The sequence below is a fragment of the Budorcas taxicolor genome, chromosome 5 (genome assembly GCF_023091745.1).
Source record: "Budorcas taxicolor isolate Tak-1 chromosome 5, Takin1.1, whole genome shotgun sequence".
Classification (NCBI taxonomy): Eukaryota; Metazoa; Chordata; class Mammalia; order Artiodactyla; family Bovidae; genus Budorcas; species Budorcas taxicolor.
In genome coordinates, this window is record NC_068914.1 from 148,201,505 (window position 1) to 148,222,373 (window position 20,869).

The window sequence follows — 20,869 nt, forward strand, 5'->3', positions numbered from 1 at the left end:
GCAGGCTTGAGCTCTCTTCTTCCGGCCTCTACTGTGTCTAGTACATTTTTCTTTCTCTCTTGGTGCACATCGAATTTCCTTGCACATCTTCGTACATTTCTGTCTTCTGCTTCACACCCAGCTCCTTGAAGGCAGTCCAGATCTTTGCCTCCTTAAATACTTGGCACCATGCCTGACATTTAATGAGCTCTCAGTACACATGTGATGAATGAATCTACTTTCTAAATAAGGCAGTGACTACAGATAGGGCAAGAAGTGGCCAACTTTGGGAGATTTTTTAAAAGTTTACTTTATTGAAGTGTAGTTGATATATAATTTTGTATTAATTTCTGCTGTACAGCACAGTGATTCAGTTATATATGTAAATAAAAAATATATATTGTTTTTCATATTTTCCCATCATAGCTTATGACGGTAAATTGAATATAGTTTCCTGTGCTACAGTAGGACATTGTTTTCAAGTTACGTCAAGGGTCAGCAAATGAATCCAGCCCACTTTATTTACCGCTTTTGTAAATAAAGTTATATTGGAACATAACCAAGCCTGTCGGTCCATGTTTGGCTCCAGCTGTTTCACTCTGCAAAGGCAGAGTTAAGTTGTATGACCAGACCATACACAAATAGTTACTATCTGCTCAGCTCTAAAAAAGCATGCAGTATTGCCATTGGCAGCGCCATAGATGGACCTCAAGATGATCATACGAAGTGAAGTGAATCAGCCGGAGAAAGCAAATATTATATATCTCATACGTCAAATCTGAAAAGTAATACAGGGACTCCCCTGGTAGTCCAGTGTGGTTAAAACTTCACCTTCCAATGCAGGTCCTGGGGAAGGTTTGATCCCTGATGGGGAAGCTAAAATTCCACATGCCTTGCAGCCAAAAAAACCAAAACATAAACAGAAGCAATATTGTAACAAATTCAGTAAAGATTTTTTTAAATGGTCCACATCAAAAAACACTTAAATAAATGATACAAATGAACTTGTTTACAAAACAGAAACAGACTCTCAGACATAGAAACTTATCAAAGGGGAGAGTGTCAGGGGAGGGGTAAATTAGGAGTTTGGGATTAGCAGGTACAAACTGCTATATATAAAATAGATAACTAACAGGATCTTCTGTAGAGCACAGGGAACTCTATTAAACATCTTGTAATAATCTATAATGGTAAAGAATCTGCCTGCAATGCACGAGACCTGGGTTTGATTCCTGGGTCAGGAAGATCCTCTGGAGAAGGAAATGACAATCCGCTCCAATATTCTTGCCTGGAGAATCCCATGGACAGAGGAGCCTGGCGGGCTACAGTCCACGGGGTTGCAAGAGTCGGACACGACTGAGCTACTAAACTACCATATATGTGTATCTGAATGCCTTTGCTATATACCTGACACAATATTGTAAATCAACCAAAGTTCCATTAAAAAAAAAACACACATTGACTATCTAGACCTTTGCTGAAGAAGTTTGTTAACTTCTGAGTTCTATGAGCATAATTAGTGACTGGAGATACAAGGTGATGGGAAGGAAGGTGTCGAGATTTTTCCTTTTCTCATGTCTTCTCACCTAAACAGAGCCTTGCACCCAAGTGATAGCACTGACCCCTAGGCCTGCAGGTGCTGAGAGAGACACCCCCGCTGTGGGGCACACCAGAAAGGGAGTCTGAGCCCAAGGAGGACAAGGACCTGGGTCAGAAGAGACAGAGGCCAGGGCTGCCAGGCAAAATCCACCTAAACCCCGCTGCCTCTCGTGCCGTGCTCTCTCGTAGTCATCCAGTTTGGCTTTGTAACCCTCTTCGTGGCCTCCTTTCCTCTGGCACCTGTGTTCGCCCTCCTCAACAACGTCATTGAAGTGCGCCTGGATGCGAAGAAGTTCGTTACAGAGCTGAGACGGCCAGATGCTGTGAGGACCAAGGATATCGGTAAGTCTGCTGCCCAGAGGCCATTCCGCTCCTCCCCATCTGCTCCCTCTGACCCTCCCCCTATCTCCCAGGCCGCCTCCCTCCCACTGTGTCAGGCATCCAGTGTACTGGGGCATCTCTTGCTTCATCAGCCCCTCTGAGCCCCCTCATCCTCTTCTTCTCAGGTGCTGGGAGGTCAGATGATTCACACACACACACACACACACACACACTGGCCCCTGGGTTTGCAGACAGGGCTGCCCCTAAGCCTTTCCAGACAAGCCCATCTCTGGGGGCCCCGGCAGAGCTCCACTGGTAACTTGCCTGCAAAGCGTCACTCTGGCTGCAGCCTTGTCATCACTGGGCTGGGGGCGGGAGGGAGCCAGACGCCCTTCTCTTTCTGTCTTAACAGGGATCTGGTTTGATATCCTCTCTGGCATCGGCAAATTCTCTGTTATCATCAACGTAAGTGCTTGCGTTCCTGACACCGTTTCTCTGTGGGAAGGGCCTTCCAGGGGAGCTGAGGTCTTCAGGGCAGGAAACCAGTTCTGTTACCTCCCAGCTTCTTCCATTTGGAGCTCTAATTAATACAGTTGTTCTTATTGTTTGGTCGCTAAGTCGCGTCTGACTCTTTGTGACTCCATGGACTGTAGCCCGCCAGGTTCCTCTGTTCATGGTATTTCCCAGGCAAGAATACTTAAGTGGGTTGCCATTTAGCCCCTCTAGTTAATAGTGAGTACACGCCTTCTTACGCATCAGGCTGTCGCCAGAGCTCTGCAGCTTTGTTGTTCATTTCGCTAAGAGAAAGAAAGGTAATTACCCACCAGAATGCGTACCTTGGCCTTAAGAATCCAGATCAGATCTTTCTTCAGAGCCAAGAGTCACGAGGAAAGAATTCCCCATATCTATCCATCTCTTCCCTTTCTTTCTCTACTCCGGAGCTGAACAATACCTGGAGCATCGCCCAGGCTGCAGTTCCTAATTACCGTTCCTCCGAGTTGTCAGTGTGGAGTCTTAATTATCCCTGTGGACTCTGGCGCTGCTTGCTTAAGATAGGACATGGAAGAAGAGGGGTCCTGCCTGCTCTGACCTCCTTAACTGCCTTGCCAGACGTGTCCAGGTTTCAGAGGAAATCCTGCTGGACCCAAGCCAACAAATAGCTCTTTTGGCGTCTGCATTCCTTACAGATGGTGGCCAGGCAGGGTCTCTGCTTCCATCTCCTGAGACCAGATCAGTCAGCTCAGCGCACAGCAAGAAAGTCATGGCCCCTGTTCCCTGGGGAGAGAAGTACTGACTCTGCCCGGGCTCCCCACTAAGAACACATAAAGTGACATGAGGTATGCAGAGAGGCAGAGAGGATCAGCCCATCACACATGGGATGTTTGATGTAGGAAGTGCAGGTCTCAAGGCTGAGAAATCAGGTGCCGTTTGGAAAATAGATCAATAGCTGCTTTGGAGTTGAGGCTTCTAGAAAAGAAGTAGTTGCTAGTGCTAGTGGCTTCCCAGGTGGCTCAGTGGTAAAGAATCTGCCTGCCAAGGCAGGAGATGCAAGAGATGTAGCTTCAACCCCTGGGTTGGGAAGATCCCTTGAGAAGGAAATGGCAACCCACTCCAGTATTCTTGCCTGGAGAATTCCATGGACAGAGGAGCCAGGTGGGCCACAGTCCATGGGGTCACAAAGAGTCAGACACGACTGAGCACGCATGCTTCTGAGAAAAAGCCCTTGAGTACCAAGCACTTTTCAGCTAGGCAACAGAATGATAGAGGCTTTACTTCCCTGCCCTTACTTCTTATTTGTTAAAAAGTGGGGGTGGGTGAGAGTCTCACCAAATCATATTCTAGTAATTAAAAGAGATGATGAAGGTATGTCTGGCCCATGCTCTGTTAATTGCAGCTGTGATTATTAGAAGTACATTTCTCACTGTCACATATGGCTATAGCCCTGCACACTCACATATACATTTAGAAAACAATGCCTAAACTGCATTTTTTGAAAGAGCTTTCATTGTTGGTGCCGGGGACAGTATAAACACCTGCCAAAAAGATTTAAGATTTTCTTTGCAGAAAGTCCTTCTGCATTTAAACAGGCAATCATTCGTTTGTCGTTTGGCTTGCTCCGCAGACATTTATAGAGGACTTGGATACACCCGGGGCGAGGTCGGGTGTGTGCGTTTCATCCAGCAAGACCTACTCCTCTCCTTCGGTGTCTTACTTTTTCTAAGCAAAATGGGTGAGAGTGACTTCCATCATGTGACAGGATAAAAGGCGCTGAGAGACAGTGGTGAAGCGGGCTCCCTGTGGAACCATAGCCACAGTGTTCCTGGTTTTCTGGTGTCACTCAGGGGCAAGTGTACCATTCGATGTCCTTGCCCATCACATTTAAGTGGTCCTCTGGACTTCCCAGGTGGTGCTAGTGGTAGAGAACCCGCCTGCCAATGTAGGGGAGATATAAGAGACGCACGTTCAATCCCTGGCTTGGGAAGATCCCCTGGAGGAGGGCATGGCAACCCATTCCAGTAGTCTTGCCTGGAGAATCCCATGGACAAAGGAGCCTGGCGGGCTACAGTCCATAGGGTCGCAAAGAGTCAGACACGACTGAAGCGACTTAGCACGCACACGCTCATTACTATTGACGATTTCTCAGAAAGTCTTCCACTCCTTTTTTTGAAAAATAGTTTTATTGATTTATTTATGTTCAGATGTGCTGGGTCTTTGGTTCTGCCTGGGCTTTTCTGTAGTTGCAAGTGGTGGCTGCCCTCTAGTTGTGGTGCCTGGGCTTCTCATCACAGTGGCTTCTCTTGTCGCAGAGCATGGGCTTTAGGGCACTCAGGCTTCAGTAGTTGCTGCATGTGAGCTCAGTAGTTGCAGCTCCCGGGCTCTAGAGCCCAGGCTCAGTAGTTGTGGCACACGGGCTTAGTTGCTGTGCGACATGTGGGATCTTCCTGGACCAGGAATCAAACCCATGTCTCCTGCATTGGCAGGCAGATTCTTTACCACTGAGCCACCAGGAAAGCCCCATCCACTCCTCTTTGGTGTGGCCAATGCCAGCATCAGTTCAAATATCTCAGAGATGTTTATGCCCCCCCTCTCCAAATGGTCCAAACTGGCTTAGTATCCTTTGCTTCGGTGGTCGTAATTCACTCTCTTGACAGCTAGTGGTTTCCTGCTGCTGCTGCTAAGTTGCTTCAGTCATGTCCGACTGTCTGCGACCCCATAGACGAAAGCCCACCAGGCTCCCCTGTCCCTAGGATTCTTCAGGCAAGAACACTGGAGTGGGTTGCCATTTCCTTCTCCAATGCATGAAAGTGAAAAATGAAAGGAAAGTCGCTCAGTCATGTCCGACTCCTAGCAACCCCATGGACTGCAGCCTACCAGGCTCCTCCGTCCGTGGGATTTTCCAGGCAAGAGTGCTGGAGTGGGGTGCCATTGCCCTCTCCAAGTGGTTTCCTTCCACATGTCAAAGGTGGAAAAGCCAGGCAGGTCAGCAACATGAGCTCAGGGGCGAGGATTCTATTAGTCTGAGCAGCACCTCTGGAGGGGGAGCCCGGGACGGGGGCGGTCCCTTAGCTGGATGGACCTGTGCCGCCTGGACGGTGTCTGTCCTGACCGACCCTCGGGTGCTTGTGGTTCTGCCCCCAGGCTTTTGTCATCGCTGTCACCTCCGACTTCATCCCGCGCCTGGTGTACCAGTACTCCTACAGTCACAATGGCACTCTGCACGGCTTTGTCAACCACACCCTCTCCTTTTTCAACGTCAGCCAGCTGAAGGAGGGAACGCAGCCTGAGAACTCCCAGTTTGAGCAGGAGGTTCAGTTCTGCAGGTAAGGTGATCGGGAGCAGGAGGGCGGTGGAGGACTGGAAGCGGCAAGTCCAAGTAACTCTCCGGATGACCTAGAATTGTATCAGTATCCTTCTCCTTAGCCTCTGTCTCCTACCCCCAGACCCCAGATCCCAAGAAATCAATTTCAATGAATCAACCAATATTTTTTTTTTAACTGGAAGGTTTCAACACTTTATTTTTCTTAACTTTTCATCTTGTTTTGGGGTATAGATGATTAACAATGCCATGATAGTTTCAGATGGATGGCAGAGACACTTAGCCATACATATACACATATCCATTCTCCTCAAACTCCTTCCCCATCCAGGCTGCCACGTAACATTGAGCAGAGTTCCTTGTGCCATACAGTAGGTCCTTGCTGGTGATCTGTTTTAAATATAACAGTGTGTCCATGTCCATCCCAAACTCTCTGACTATTCCGTCCCTCTATCCTTCCCCCCGGCAACCATAAGCTTGTTCTCTAAACGAATCAACCAACATTTGTTGAGTGCCTTTTGCTAGACACTGTGGAGCAGACGGAAAGGTATATAGGTTCATTCTCACCATCAAGGGAAGGTCTGGTTTATGGTCTGGTTGGGAAGGAAACAGAACTCTCTAGGACACTGCACATTGTTCAGTGATTATGTCTAGCACAGACCATGGACTTCCCTGGTGGCTCAGACGGTAAAGCGTCTGTCTACAATGCGGGAGACCTGGGTTCGATCCCTGGGTTGGGAAGATCCGCTGGAGAAGGAAATGGGAATCCACTCCACTACTATTGCCTGGAAAATCCCATGAACAGAAGAGCCTGGTAGGCTACAGTTCATGGGGTCGCAAAGAGTCGGACACGACTGAGCGACTTCCCTTACTTACCTACAGACCATGAGCCTCATGGGTGTTTGGAGGAGAGGGAGAACGGTAGAGGCTGGAATGAAAAGTGTACGCTTCTTGGAGGAGCCATGAAGAGTTGTAGGGCAAAAAGCATATCATTGGTGTGGAGTCAGCATGAGCCAGGTCATGGGGGTGGAGATGAACCTGGGGTATTCAATAAATGCTTAGGGGCTAGCTGGTAGAGTCTGCAAGGAGAGTGTTTGGGAGATAAACATAGGGAATAATATAGGAAATATAATATATAGAGCAACTCCTTGGGTAGTGTAAGCCAGAGTGCTGTTGGACTTGAATAGGTAGGATGAAGTAGATACTAAGAAACCTTGAAATCTTATAGGAATTTTAATGTGACGCAGTAGGAAGTTATAGACTTTTATAGGGCCAGGTAGTTAGAGGATAAAGTGTAGGCTTGGACTTCCCTGGTGGCTCAGAAGGTTAAGCGTCTGTCTACAATGCGGGAGACCTGGGTTCGATCCCTGGGTCAGGAAGATCCCCTGGAGAAGGAAATGGCAATCCACTCCAGTACTATTGCCTGAAAAATCCCATGGACAGAGGAGCCTGGTAGGCTACAGTCCATGGGGTCGCAAAGAGTCGGACACGACTGAGCGACTTCACTTTCACTTTAGGAAAATTAATTTGGTCTCCGAGTGGGAGATGGGTTAGAATTGAGGGAACTCAAGGAGAGCTGTTGAGGTGCTACACCATTCAGAAATGAGCCATGGAAGGCCTGGAACAGAAATGTGGAAGAAATTCGGAGTGGGGGAGAAGATGAGCTACTTAATGTTGTACCTTACAAAGCTGGGGACCAGAGGCCTGAGAGAGAGCCTGAGTCAGGATGATTCCAAAGTTTGGGCTGATGTCAGAAGACTGGGAAATTGTGGGTCCATTGACAGGGATGGGGAAGATGCTAAGGGAATCTGATTTTACCGTCCATGTGATGGATTTGGTCCCAGTCATGTTGCATGTAAAACGATGGTAAGAAATCTAAGAGGGGAATTTCCATCTAACTCCTGGAGACAGTAGCTGGAATTCCCAAGAGGACCAGGTTAGAGTCATGATTGCAGTCTGTCAGCACAGGGATCTCTGAAGCCGAGAAACAGAGAACTCTCCACTACTTACCTGAGAAGGGCAAAGAAAGAGAGAAAAGAGGCAGGGGGGAATCAATTCTCTAACCCTTTTGTACCTTGGTTAAGTGATGGTCCCTGGAGGACTCGATCCAAGATCATGCCTCTTGTATTTAAACAAATAGAACACGGGACTTCCCTGGTAGTCCAGTGGTTAAGAATCCACCTGCCAGTGCGGGGGACACAGGTTGGATCTCTGGTTCAGGAACTAAGATCCCACATGCCACAGGGCGTCTAAGCCACAACCGCTGAGCCTGTGCTCTGGAGCGTGTGAGCCACAACCACAGCTACTGAGCCCACACTCCCTAGAGCCCGTGCTCAGCAACCAGAGGAGCCCGCGGAAACCTCTGTGATCCTAGAAAAGTCTTCAGCTTTCTAAGAGGTTTCCAGTGACAGATCCTAAAGCAAGACTGACATTTGTTCAAGAATGCAAGCCTCAACCTCTACTCGCAGCCACAAACAGCACAAGTGTGACTTGTTGCCTGGGGATACCAAGGCTAACACTGCTCCTTTGGTTGGTCTAGAAGCATATAAACCTTCTAGAAGTTGGTCTGGAAGGTCTATCCATAGGGACCTTGCCCTTCATTATCAGATCCTCTAGTGACCCTCTGAATATATTTTCAATGGATTGAACTGGTTTAAACATGAAGGGACTTAAATGCCTCCATATTGAAAGTTGAGGGTAGTTCTAGTTGAGTAGACTTGATTCAATCTGCCCAAACCAAATCTTGCTCCATCTTCCAACTCTACTGTAGTCGATGGTGACTCTAGTTTCAAGGAAATTACGGACCAGTATTATACTGCGTCCACAACCAGTGGGAAACAAGCCTTCTACCTCTTTCCCAACCATATCAGCAAAAGTCTTGCTGCAGCTTGTTGGCTGGGATCAGCGCATGCTTCCTATCCAGAACCAACCCCTGCAGCCAGAAGAATGTGATGCTTTCCATGGTCTTTGGCACTGTGGGGCTTGGGAGTGGGAGGTGAAATGATCTCCATCTAAAGCACATGGTCTCAGAGTAGGGGGTCGTTCCCCCTACGGTGAACAGATGCAGCTCAGCCAAAAAAGCAGGTGCCCAGGAGACCAGGCATTATTAGCACACCTGAATGGCACTGAGCTTTGCTGTGCCCACTGTCAGAGTCACTGGACTTTCCTGGCAGCCATAAAGCCCTGATAACTCTTCTCTCCACTGAAAGTAGAGGGGACCGTGGTGCGTGTGTGGTCCATAGAGTGGCGGAATTAAAACTAGCTGTGTATGTAGGGAGTGCATTCTACATTTCTGTCAAGAAAACGTACCTGCAGAAAATAGATTGAGCTCAAAGAGTTTGGTTTGAATCTTACTCCATACCAACCGGGATCATAGGATCATTGTACACCTATTTTTTTTATACTTTATTCATTTGTTTTTGGCTGTACTGGGTCTTCATTGCTGCGCATGGGCTTTCTCTAGTTGCGGGGAGTGGATGCTACTCTTCATTGTGGGGCATAGGCTGTAGGTACATGGACTTCAGTCACTGTGGCATGTGGGCTCAATAACGGTGGCACACGGGCTTAGTTGCTGAATAGCATGTGGGATCTTCCAGGACCAGGGCTCAAATCCATATCAGCAAAAGTCTTGTGAAAGTCCCCTGCATTGGCAGGTGGGTTCTTAACTACCAGACCACTAGGGAAGTCCTCACTGTGCACCTGTTTTTGAGGCTTTATGATAGGCTTGGCATTGGTCATATAATAGGGAACAAGATGTTGCCTCCCTCAAGGAGTCTAGATGAATGAGATGAGTAAGCAATGAGAATTGAGCTTCTGTGATTGCAGTTGAGAGACTGCAGGACACTCTCCTAGCCCTGAAGGAAGAGGCCATGCACCTAACCCAGACCTCAGTGTCCAGTGCAGAAGTGGCCAGAGGGAGAATCCTGTTGAATCTGCTCCCTCCCAGGAGGGACCAAGGCTGCCTGGGTGGTGAGCGGGGTTGGAGGAGCAGTGATGGGCAGGAAGGGGTTATCAGGTGGTGTGGGGGGTCCAGGGAGGACAGGGTGTCCCACGCAGAGGGGCTGGATTGTGCTCAGTGGTCGGAGATGGAATAATGGGGTTGAACTAGGAGAGAGAGGCCAGGCAGGCACGGGAGGCGTGTGGACTCCTCTTACGGCACTGGGAGCTGCTGTGGGGAATGAAGGGACTTCTCACCGGTGTCATCTCTGACTGCGCTGTGAAGAGAAGCAGGTTACATTGGAAATAAGGGGCCGCCCTGCTCTGAAGTGTAAAACAGATGCCTGGAGAGCAGGGTCAGCATATCATTTAGACACACACCATCCCAAACGGGTATACCATGTGGGCTGCCTTTTCTAGAAGAATGAGGAGTGCTGATGGAGATCTGTACCCACCCCAGGTGGGTCCTGCTCACTGCATGCCGTGGGGTCCTGGCTGGCTCGCCAAAGTCTCTGGAAACTTAGGAAGCAGAGACATAAATTACTGATGTCCTTGTAAGCCAGGATTTGTCAGTGGCTGTCAGAAAGAGAAATGAAAAAATGAGGATGGAGAGAAAGCCAGATTGTGAGAAACACAGACACACAGACAACGTCAGAGCTAGCCCCAAAGCCAGCGTTTAGAACTGCTTCCGTGGTGGGAAATGAAATTTGCCCTCATTTTCTGGCAAATAGTGTTGGGAACTCAATGACCCTTCTTATTCTTAGTTTTTCATGACCTCTGGAGATAAATGTGGTCAAATAAAACTGAGGTCTCGGGCTGCAGCCCAGCCTCGCCAAGGATAGAGGTATCTTAAAAATAGCAGTAAAAGTTAGGACAAGTCTCCGACTGCCCATTCGAGATGCGTTCTCAGCATTTTTGGAGCTATGTCTGCCTCGGCCATTTAACTGACCATGCAGGGCTCTCGATAGACAGCCCCATGACGTCAGTCTGTGGCATGCTTAGTGGCCATTTAACAGGGTCAAGGTCCCCTGTGTCCTACAGGCTGGATGGTGGCTCAGGCTTCTGGCTCAGCGGGAGGAGAGCAGAGAGGTCAGCAGGTCAGGGACTGGGGTCTCAGAGCTCAAGGAACCCACTTGGGCTTGGGCAACCCACTGGGTCTGTTTGAAGATGCTAAGTATCCTGAACCAGCATCCTTGGGTGGTGCCTGTGGGCTTGTCTATAGGACTCAAGTTCTCTCCTGTCCCAGGATCCTTCAAGTTCCTTCTGGGGCCTGCCTGCATCTCCTCTGTTCCTGGCCGAGACCAGAGGGAAAGCCAGCTTTCTGGGTACCACTGCTTATCTTTATCAGCCACTAGATCAACTCGGGCCTAGTGGGCTGGGCTCTTTTCCTTTGTTGAAGGGAAAGTTTCTAAAGACATTTGAAAGCAGCTCAGGTGGTATGAAAATATTGTGTGCCATCTTGTTCAGCATTAAGACATTACTTTCCATCGGACTGGGACTATTAAATTTTATTTTTACATACCACTGTTTGGGCTTGAGAAATGCATTCACTAACTGATGTATAATGACTAAAAGATCATATTAGAAAGCTGTTTCGCATATGTATGGAATCTAGAAAGATGGTACTGATGAAGCTATTTTGCAGGGCAGCAATGGAGATGCAGCCATGGAGAACAGACTTATGGGTGAGGGCAGGGGGATGAAGGAGAGGGTGAGACGGATGGAGAGAGCAGCGTGCAGACATATACACTACGGTATGGAAATTGATAGCCAATGGGGATTTACTGTATGACTCAGAGAACTCAAACCAGGGCTCTGTAACAACCTAGAGAGGTGGGATGGGGTGGGAGGTGGGAGAGAGGTTCAAGAGGGAGGGGACACAGGTATACCTACGGCTGTTTCGTGTTGATGTATGGCAGATATCAAGCCAATATTGTAAAGCAGTTATCCTTCCATTAAAAATAAATAATAAAAAAAAGCCATTTCCAGGACGTCCCTGGTGCAATGGTTAAGACGCAGCACTTGCGCTGCAGGGGGAACGGTGTCCATCCCTGGTCAGGAAGCTAAGAGCTCACATGCTACAGGGAGTGCTCCGCTCCCCCCAAAAAAGCCGTTTCTGAATGTCGAGGACCAGCCGCTTGGTTTATTATGTCAGCAGCGGCAGTGATTCTGTATTGTGATGACCTGTGGCAGGTGTCACTGTCAAGGTCACCCTGCGAGGAAGGATGGGAAGGGGGCATCTGAGCCAGGAGCCTCTCTTCCCTGCCTACACCTCAGTTTCCCCATCTGTAAAAGTGGGGACTTGAAAAAATCACCTCCTTCACCTCCTCACCTCATCTTCTTTTCTACTTTGTACAAAAAAATCAACAGTGAGCGACACGTGTAATATATGAATTTATTCCTGAGGAAGTTTTAAACATTACAGGCAACCTCTCCAACTCAGTCCCACATCCACACAGCCCTGCCCAGCCCTCAGCATCTTTCCAACTATAGCCCTGGTAACACGTTTGCGTGACCCTTTCTCAGTCATTTTCCCATGTATTAACATAAAAAAGAATTTATAGAACTTTTTAAGACACTTCACAGGTTCTTTTTCTAATAATGAACTATATTTTGAGTTAATAGGAACCTTATTTCTTCAGGTCATGTATACATTCAATGTGATTATTTCACAGTGTTCAAACAATCTAGGTAAAATATGAATGCATTTTTAAAGTTGAGTTAGTGTTGATTTTTGCACCTCTTTTACTTAATGTATGTGAGTTTGCTTCACTTAACCCTGTGATTTGGCTCCTGGAAGCTCAATGTGAAAATATATTTGGGTCACTGAATATTGTCATTAATTGGATCTTTTTAAAAAATATTTTACTTCTTTTTGGCTGTGCTGGGTCCTCATGGGTTTGTGCAGGCTCTCTGGTTGCAGTGAGTATGGGCTGCTGTCTAGTTGTGGTGTGCAGGCGTCTAGCTGCAGTGGCTTCTCTTGTTGTGGAGCACAGGCTCCAGGGTATGTGGGCTTCAGTAGTTGGGCATACGGGCTCAGTAATCGGAGCTCCTGGCTCTAGAGCACGGACTCCGTAGTTGTGGGTGCATGGGCTCAGTTGCCCTACAGCATGGGGAATCTTCCTGGCCCAGGAATCGAAACTGTGTCCCTAGCATTGGCAGGCGGATTCTTAACCACTGGACCCCCTAGGAAGCCCTGCATCCTTCTTTTGCAATTAAGAACTTTTTTGTTATAAAAGTCATTCTTTACAGATGTATGTGCGCATATATGTATATGTATGTATAGGTGTATGTATAGGTATATGTTAAGGAAAAGATTCTTTTCTCAGCCCGCACCCCAGTGATTCTCTCCCAGAAGAAACTGTTGTGTCCATTTCTGCCTCCAGAAATCACATTCACACGAGCCGTCTCATTTACTGCTGACTGTGTTTTCCTCTGACATTCAATATAAATACACACACACACACATGTACTCACGTTCCTTTGTTCATGGTGGGTCGAGAAGGCTGTCCCGTGCACACCTTCTATGTACCCAGCCCAGTGATGCACATTTTGTTGGCTCCGAGAAGTTAGAATGACGAGGTCCAGAAACATGGAATAACTTTCTCGGGTTCTTACAATTAGTAAGGGGTCCAGCCGCTCCAGTCCAGTTTTAGACACTCTAGTTGTCTCATTATTGGAAGACTCTCCTTATTACAAAGACTCCAGGGAACTCTCAAACTCGAAGTTAAGGCTCAAAGAAAATAAAGGAAGACTGAAGGGATGAGGGTGAGATCTGGGAACTGTTCCTAAAATTATAACCCCGAGCTTCAGCCCCAGCCAGCAGATGCAGGAAGTGAGCACATGTGGGGTTCTCCCAGTGCTGGGCCACCCAGTGGGACTTTGGGAGACCCAGAGCTCTCAAAACCAGGGGAAAGGGGATGGCTTTGGGAAGCATTTGAGGGTATGGGGACGGAACAGAAGCTCTCCTGCCCATCAGCCTGACGCTGGCCTGCTTTGTGCCTTCACCTGGACTGAGAACGTGAGAGAAGCTGCCTGCAGTTGGGCATCAGCTCTATTTGGTTCATCTCAGTGTCATGGGACACTCAGGGCATCTGAGCCATGCTCAGAAAGCCATGCTCCTGCAAAGCCAGGAGGAACTGGGGGCAGGGGCATACCTGCTCCGTCCTTTTTTAACAGAAGAGGTGTACTTCTTAAGTCACCTTCAGTTAAAGGAGAAAGAACAGCTCTGATGTATCGGGTCCTCTGACATGTCTGGCAGTGTGCTGAGTGGTCTTCATCACAGCTTTGTGAGATGGAACGTCCATGTTTCATGGATGAGGACCCCGCCATCAGGTCGTTCGGTAACTTGCTGGAGGACAGAGAAGTGAAACAGTGGGGGTGGGACCAAGCCTTCACCTGCTGACTCCCCACGCTTTTGCCAATGCCGTTCTCTGCACTGGGCTGGAGGTGAAACAGACCACTGTCACTGGGTTGGCCACGATCAAGTTTAATAGCCACTCTGTCTTTTCTGGAATGGCAACCCACTCCAATGTTCTTGCCTGGAGAATCCCAGGGACGGGGAAGCCTGGTGGGCTGCCGTCTATGGGGTTGCATAGAGTCGGACACGACTGAAGCGACTTAGCAGCAGCAGTCTTAAGACTAATGATCTCTTTGTTTAATTAGTGTCTTCTGATTACTCAGTGAAAACATTTGATACACTTGAATTCTTAGGATGAATTTTTTTTTTAAATTCTGAAATCTGAACTTTTGTTGTTGTTCAGTTGCTAAGTCATGCCTGACTCTTTGTGACCCCATGGACTGCAGCACTCCAGGCTTCCCTGTCCTTCACTATCTCCCAGAGTTTGCTCAAACTCATGTCCATTGAGTCGGTGATACCACCCAACCATCTCACCCTCTACTACCCTCTCCTCTTTTGCCTTCAATCTTTCCTAGCATCAGGGTCTTTTCCAGTGAGTTGGCTCGTTACATCATGTGGCCAAAGTATTGGTTTCAGCTTCAGCATCAGTCCTTCTAATGAATATTCAGGATTGATTTCCTTTAAGATTGACTGATTTGATCTCCTTGCAGTCCAAGGGACTCTCAAGAGTCTTCTCCAGCACCCACTTGACTTCTTAGGGTGAATTATTTTTAAATTATGAAATCTGAACTTATATTGGAATGTAAATGAGCAATCATTTACCTGGTGGCAGAGGCTTACTGGAATCAGTGTTCTTCAAACTGTGAATCATGGTTCATCAGTTGGGAAATGGCTTAGTGTATCATGAGCATCATTTTAAAGACTAGGAAAAGAGAGGACAGCAGAGAATAAAAGAGTATCAGAGCATGGGATACAGCAAAGATGAGTGTGTTCTGTGTGATTTTTATTTCTGTGATACATATGCATGTATGCATAAATGTAAAATGCATTGCTTACTCCAGGTCACAGTTTTTATTTAAAGTTAGCTTTGGAAAGAGAAATGTGAACAGATGCACAAATCATTAAATTGCACACTGCTCTTTTCTGGGCAGTGCTGGCCCTGTAGTTCCTGACAAAGCACCCTTAGTCCACTGGCACAGCGGGACTGCGAGTTGAGCTTTCTGGACGGATCTCTGTGTTAATCTTTCCCCAGACCCTTGATGAGATGGATGTGCCTGCCAGATTCAAAACATGTTTTGGACACTCAGGGAGGGTAAAGTGACATTTCCAAACGCTGTGGTGAGTTAGTAGCAGAAGTGGGACCAGAATTAGATTATTTATGGATTCTTTGCAGACTGGAAAGAGAGAGGGGTGAGCGATGGCTGTCTTACTGAGGTCAGTGAGCAGCTGTTCCTTCATCGATGGAGCTAGAAAACAAGCGGGAGTGACTTCGATTGTGGTGGCAGGATCAGACTGGACCTAGGGGAGTCTTCCCCATGGTCAAAAGTGGGGGCGGGCAGGGGTGTACAGCACCCCTCTTCCAGGGGTCTTGAGAAAAGCAAGACAGATTCCTGTCTGCCTGGGATTTGAGGGGCAGAGCAGGAGGGTGGGCAAGCCTGAGATTTTTTTCCCCACCCGAGCGCTGAAGAACTGATGCTTTTGAACTGTGGTATAGGAGAAGACTCCTGAGAATCCCTTGGGCTGCAAGGAGATCCAACCAGTCCATTCTGAAGGAGATCAGCCCTGGGTGTTCTTTGGAGGGAATGATGCTAAAGCTGAAGCTCCAGTACTTTAGCCACCTCATGCAAAGAGTTGACTCATTGGAAAAGACTCTGATGCTGGGAGGGATTGGGGGAAAGAGGAAAAGGGGATGACAGAGGATGAGATGGCTGGATGGCATCACCGACTCAATGGACATGAGTTTGAGTGAACTCCGGGAGTTGGTGATGGACAGGGAGGCCTGGCGTGCTGCAGTTCATGGGGTCGTAAAGAGTCGGACACGACTGAGCGACTGAACTGAACTGACTGAAGATGACCTTATCCCCTTGGCCACACCCTCGCCCTCTCCCACGAGTGGGCGTGGCCTAGAGCTGGTCTTGTTTCTGTCCTCAGCCGCGGATGGCGAGGATGAACCCTGTGGTGCTTTGCTGGGCTGCAGTTAGCTTTGCTTCTCATCCGGATGTCAAACCAAGCCCACAGCAGCTGTGATCAGCTGTCGGAAGAGGGGAGCCGGGTGGGAGGGGGCGGCTTCTGGCCTCCTGCCCAGCCCCAGTCAAATGTTCAGCCTCCACCTCTCCGTTTGCCTCTCTCTGTGGCTGACTCTCCCGCTATGACTTTTTCTGCCTTTTTGCCTGCATCTCTTTTCATCTTCCTTTTTTCCTCTTCTCCCCTCCTGGGAGGGGATCTTCTTGGGCCATGTCTTCTTGGACCATTGAAAGCCCTCATGCTTCTGTGTGGACCTTTGGACCTGTGGGTTCATTCAGGACAGGGAAGGGTTCAGAGAGCACCCACAGCAGAGTCCCCCACCCCAAACCACAGCTGGTGGCCAGGAGTTTCCCGACAATGGAGGAAAGCCTGGATTCAGGCAGACTGGGATTCTCACCTTGAATCCACCCCTGGCTGGCCAAGCATTGAACTTCTCTGAGCCTCAGTTCCCTCCTGGTTTACATGGGGATACCCATGCCTGCCCGCAGATCTTATTCTCAAGTGAAGAAGCTTCAGAAAAGTTCCTTGTCGGGGGTGGACACGTTCAGTATATGCTTGTTTTTCCTTCTGGGTGCCCCCAACCCTCCCTGCCTTCCTCGGTGTCCCTACACCCCCCCGGTGGCCTGATGCTACCCCATCTCATGCTTCAGCCCAGGGCTTGTTTTGCTTTCACTGAGCATTGAAGATTTGTTGAATTCCACGGAGAAAACAGTTCCATGAAGGAGCATAAATCTTCTGTACCAGCTCTTGCCATTTTTCCAGGCTTAGAAAAAAAGTAATTCTGAGAAAATAAGCCATTTTTAACATGAGTCATCTCAGGATGGGAAGTGGGGGGAGGGGGGAAGGCAGTAGCTCAGACAAGCCCTAGACCTCTCCATGGTCTGAGCTTGAGGCAGGCACTGACATTTTGTTTTTCAAACTCTGTGTGTGTGTGTGTGTGTGTGTGTGTGTGTGTGTGTGTGTGTGTGTCTGCAGTTGCTCAGCTGTGTTTGACTCTTTGCAACCCCATGGACTATAGCCCACCAGGCTCCTCTGTCTATGGAGTTTTCCAGGCAAGAATACTGGAGTGGGTTACCATTTCCTCCTCCAGGGGAACTTCCCAACCCAGCCGTCGAACCTGTGCCTCTTGCATCTCCAGCACTGCAGCAAGATTCTTTACCACTGAGTCACTGGGGAAGCCTTAAACAATGTGGGCAGATGATCAAGATGGGTAGATAAAAGAGGGGGCTACTGCCCAACTGTGACCATTACCACTGCTCCCCCAAATCCACTCAGCCTTCAGCTTGGTCTGAATCCGCCGTCAAGCGAGGCCAGCCCCTCTCATGGCCAGGGTCCCAGAGCAGACCAGGCTGGGGAGGCCCTCTGGACTCTGCTGGCTTCTGCGTCTTCACTGAGTCCTGGGCCTCGGAGCACTCAGCCAGGTGTCTGCGGGTTCCCTGCCGCTCCCAGAGCCCACAGGCAAGTGGATCCCAGATGGATCCCCTGTCCTGAGTTCCTCTCATGATTCCTGGACCCCTCATGGCAACCCATCCCAGTATTCTTGCCTGGAAAATTCCATGGACAGAGGAGCCCAATGAGCTACAGTCCATGGGGTCACAGAAGAGTCAGACACGACTGAGCACACTCAGAGACACATGTGTGTGCGCGCACGTGCACACACACACACACACACACACACACACAAGAAGGACAATCCAAAGGAAACTTCTGGAGATGTTGGAGAGAGTGAGAAAGACATTTCTAGGCTAACATTGGCTCTTTTGGAGTTTGGGCTTTCTTGGACGTTGTTGGCTGGGCCCTGGGTTCCTTACCTCTGTCCCTTACTCCCTAGGTCTAAGAGCCAAGGCTCTGCCTGCTGCTCTGACTTTTGAGGTGATAGCCAGAGAGGTACCCCCTTCCCTCCGTCTCCTCCCCATCTTCACATCGCCTTCCTCTCTGGGCAGGTTTAAGGATTACCGGGAGCCGCCGTGGGCCCCAAACCCGTATGAGTTTTCCAAGCAGTACTGGGCCGTTCTGTCTGCACGTCTGGCTTTTGTCATAATCTTCCAGGTGAGTTGTTCAGCTAAGTTAGGGACAGCTGGTTAGGATCCAGGCTCAGGGATCCAGACAGCCCTGCATCCAGGTTTTGAGGGTGCCCTGTGACCCTCTGCTGGGTGAGGGCTTTCCTGAACACATGGATGAGCAGAAGCAGAAAAGGGCAGAGTCAGGTTGCGAGGCAGACATGGAGTGACGTGCAGGGTGGAGAAGGATTCCCACGTAAACCTCAGGCTGGAAAGTGGGGCACGGCAGAGGGAGCAGAGTCTCTGCCCGAAGGCAGACAGGCAGCCACCCCACCGCCCCCGCCAGTCTCCGCGCTCAAGAAAGGGCTCCAGTTCTAACCCTTCCTTCCAGCTCCTGCCGGCCCCCTCTTTGTTGTATTGTTTGAGACCCCTGGTGGGAAAGGCCCCCAGAGCCCCACCAGGCGCCCCTGCTGAATAGCAAACCCGAGCTGGCTATTCCTATCTCCCAGACTAGCTGAAGCTACAGTTGTGGTGCCAAGATTCTCTGGGCATGAGGCCCCCATTCCCACTGCCAGCCTTGGAGCAGAGCTGGGGCATCAGCCCGGATCCCTTACCCATCACTCCCACCCCAGGCTTTTGTACTCCCCAAAAGCGGGTCCCTGGAGGGCTCTAAGGTATCCTGACCCGGACCCCAGCCCAGGAGGTGGGGAACACCCCCAGCTAGTCCTTCACCTGGAGAAGCAGCATTCTTGCTCCGGGGAATGGTGGAGCAGGGGGAGTGTGCGCTGAGATTCCTCACCTGTCACCCGCGGCCCCCCACCCTCAGGAGCCGCCTCGCTTCACCACCGCGAGTCAGGTGTCGCTTCCACTCCACCGGGAGGACTTGGTTTAAGAGGCGAGTGCGGGGCTTGACTCAGCAGCTCCAGATGCCCTGAGGTGCCCAGGGGCCCCTGGGAACAACCTTGGTTCCCAAGTCTTCCCTGGGCCCTTGTGGGTTGAAGGTCGAGCTGGGGGCACATTTAGAGCCTGGAAGACAGAGGGCAGGGCTCTGGTGTCTCCTGCACTGTCGCCGACCTCGGGTCTAAGGAGGGGGGAGCATGTGAGCAGAAGATGGGCAGGTGGAGAACGAGGCCACAGCTGGAGGTTGGGGGGGATCAGGGGAGGACTGGGAACCAGAGTACCCGGGGAGGGGCCCTGAACTGGGCTGTGCGCCACAGCTGCCTGTGGGAAATAGTCACCCTCTTAAGTAGAAAATGCTCCCGGGAAGAGGGAGGGGGTCTCATCCTACCTTAGGGGAGGGGACGTGACCTCCCAGGGGAAAAAAGGAGCCAGTTAGAGGTGTGTATACAACCTCAGAACCCATGAAGGTAGGCAGGAAGCAGGGTCCAGGCAGGCTCTGTGACTGGAGATGCTGTGATGGTTGAACAGGGCCCACCTCTGATATGGGGGGCAGAGGGCCAGCTGGGAGGAAGACAGGGGCCGCTGGTCCAGGGAGAGACCCTGAGGAGCCATCAGGCCTTATGGCCACTTCCTGAGAAGTTCAGGAGGGAGGGGGTCACATGTATTCCTATGGCCCATTCATGTTGATGTATGGCAGAGGCCTTCACGATATTGTAAAGTAATTATCCTCCAATTAAATAAATAAATAAAATTTAAAGCTCTGGAGCCAGAGGCCTGGAGGCAAGAGCAAGAATGGAGGGTGGGGGGCAGACAGAGAGAGGAGGAGTGGAGGAGGCAAAGAAGGCATGGCTAAGAAGGGAAAGGCTACTCACTCCAGTATTCTGGCCTGGAGAATTCCATGGATGGTATAGTCCATGGGGCGCAAAGAGTCGGACACAACTGAGCGACTTTCGCACACCACACGCAATGCTGTCAGCCGGGCGTGGGAGGGGGACCCTGTCACTGCTCCACTTTCTCCTGGGGACCCCAAGGGACCATGATGCTCATTTGATGGCTGAGATCAGCCGAGGAGCCAGAGGAACCCAGAGGCCCCTGTCCCCAGTTCTGGGTCTGTGTCATCACCACCCCCTACCCACCCGGGGTCAGAACCCTCCAGCTGGGGCCTCTCCTCTCACCCCTCCCTCAACTCTCCCAGAACTTGGTGATGTTCCTGAGTGTGCTTGTGGACTGGATGATCCCTGACATCCCCACAGACATCAGCGACCAGATCAAGAGGGAGAAGAGCCTGTTTGTGGACTTCTTCCTGAAAGAGGAGCACGAGAAACTCAAGCTGACGGAGGAGCCGGCCCAGAGGAGCCAGAGCAGCGGCCACCGCAGCAGGAGGGGCCCAGCAGCCAGCCCGGCGCCCTCGGGCCGGAGCCAGCCGGGCAGCAGTGCGTCCTCAGGGTCCCAGCACACCAGCGTGTGAGCCGGGGCGCGGGGGCAGCAGAGACCAGCACGGGGCTGTGCACCTGCACGGCGGGGTGTCCGTCCTTCCACAGGGTCGTGAAGACAGAGATTCGAGAAAGGAGGCGGAGGATGTGCGCAGGAGGAAAGGGAGTGATTCTGCTTCTCAGAAGCTTTGGCTTGGGTTTCTTTTAGGTCCTCTTTTGAGCTGTATCCCTTGGGGGGTTGGTACCCCCTTTTGCATCCATCAGTGAAAGAACTGGGTCT

The 20,869-nt window shown here is 50.0% G+C and overlaps 1 protein-coding gene across 1 annotated transcript in view; it reads left to right on the forward strand.

The window, feature by feature from the left end:
- ANO2 (anoctamin 2) overlaps positions 1 to 20,641 on the forward strand; it is a 335,990-nt gene extending 315,349 nt beyond the window's left edge. The window contains exons 21-25 of the mRNA XM_052640077.1: positions 1,768 to 1,920; positions 2,312 to 2,364; positions 5,539 to 5,720; positions 18,200 to 18,305; positions 20,352 to 20,641. Of these exons, the coding sequence (XP_052496037.1) occupies positions 1,768 to 1,920; positions 2,312 to 2,364; positions 5,539 to 5,720; positions 18,200 to 18,305; positions 20,352 to 20,624 (767 nt within the window). The 3' untranslated portion in view covers positions 20,625 to 20,641. The remainder of the gene's footprint in view (positions 1 to 1,767; positions 1,921 to 2,311; positions 2,365 to 5,538; positions 5,721 to 18,199; positions 18,306 to 20,351) is intronic.
- The last annotated feature ends 228 nt before the right edge of the window (positions 20,642 to 20,869 follow it).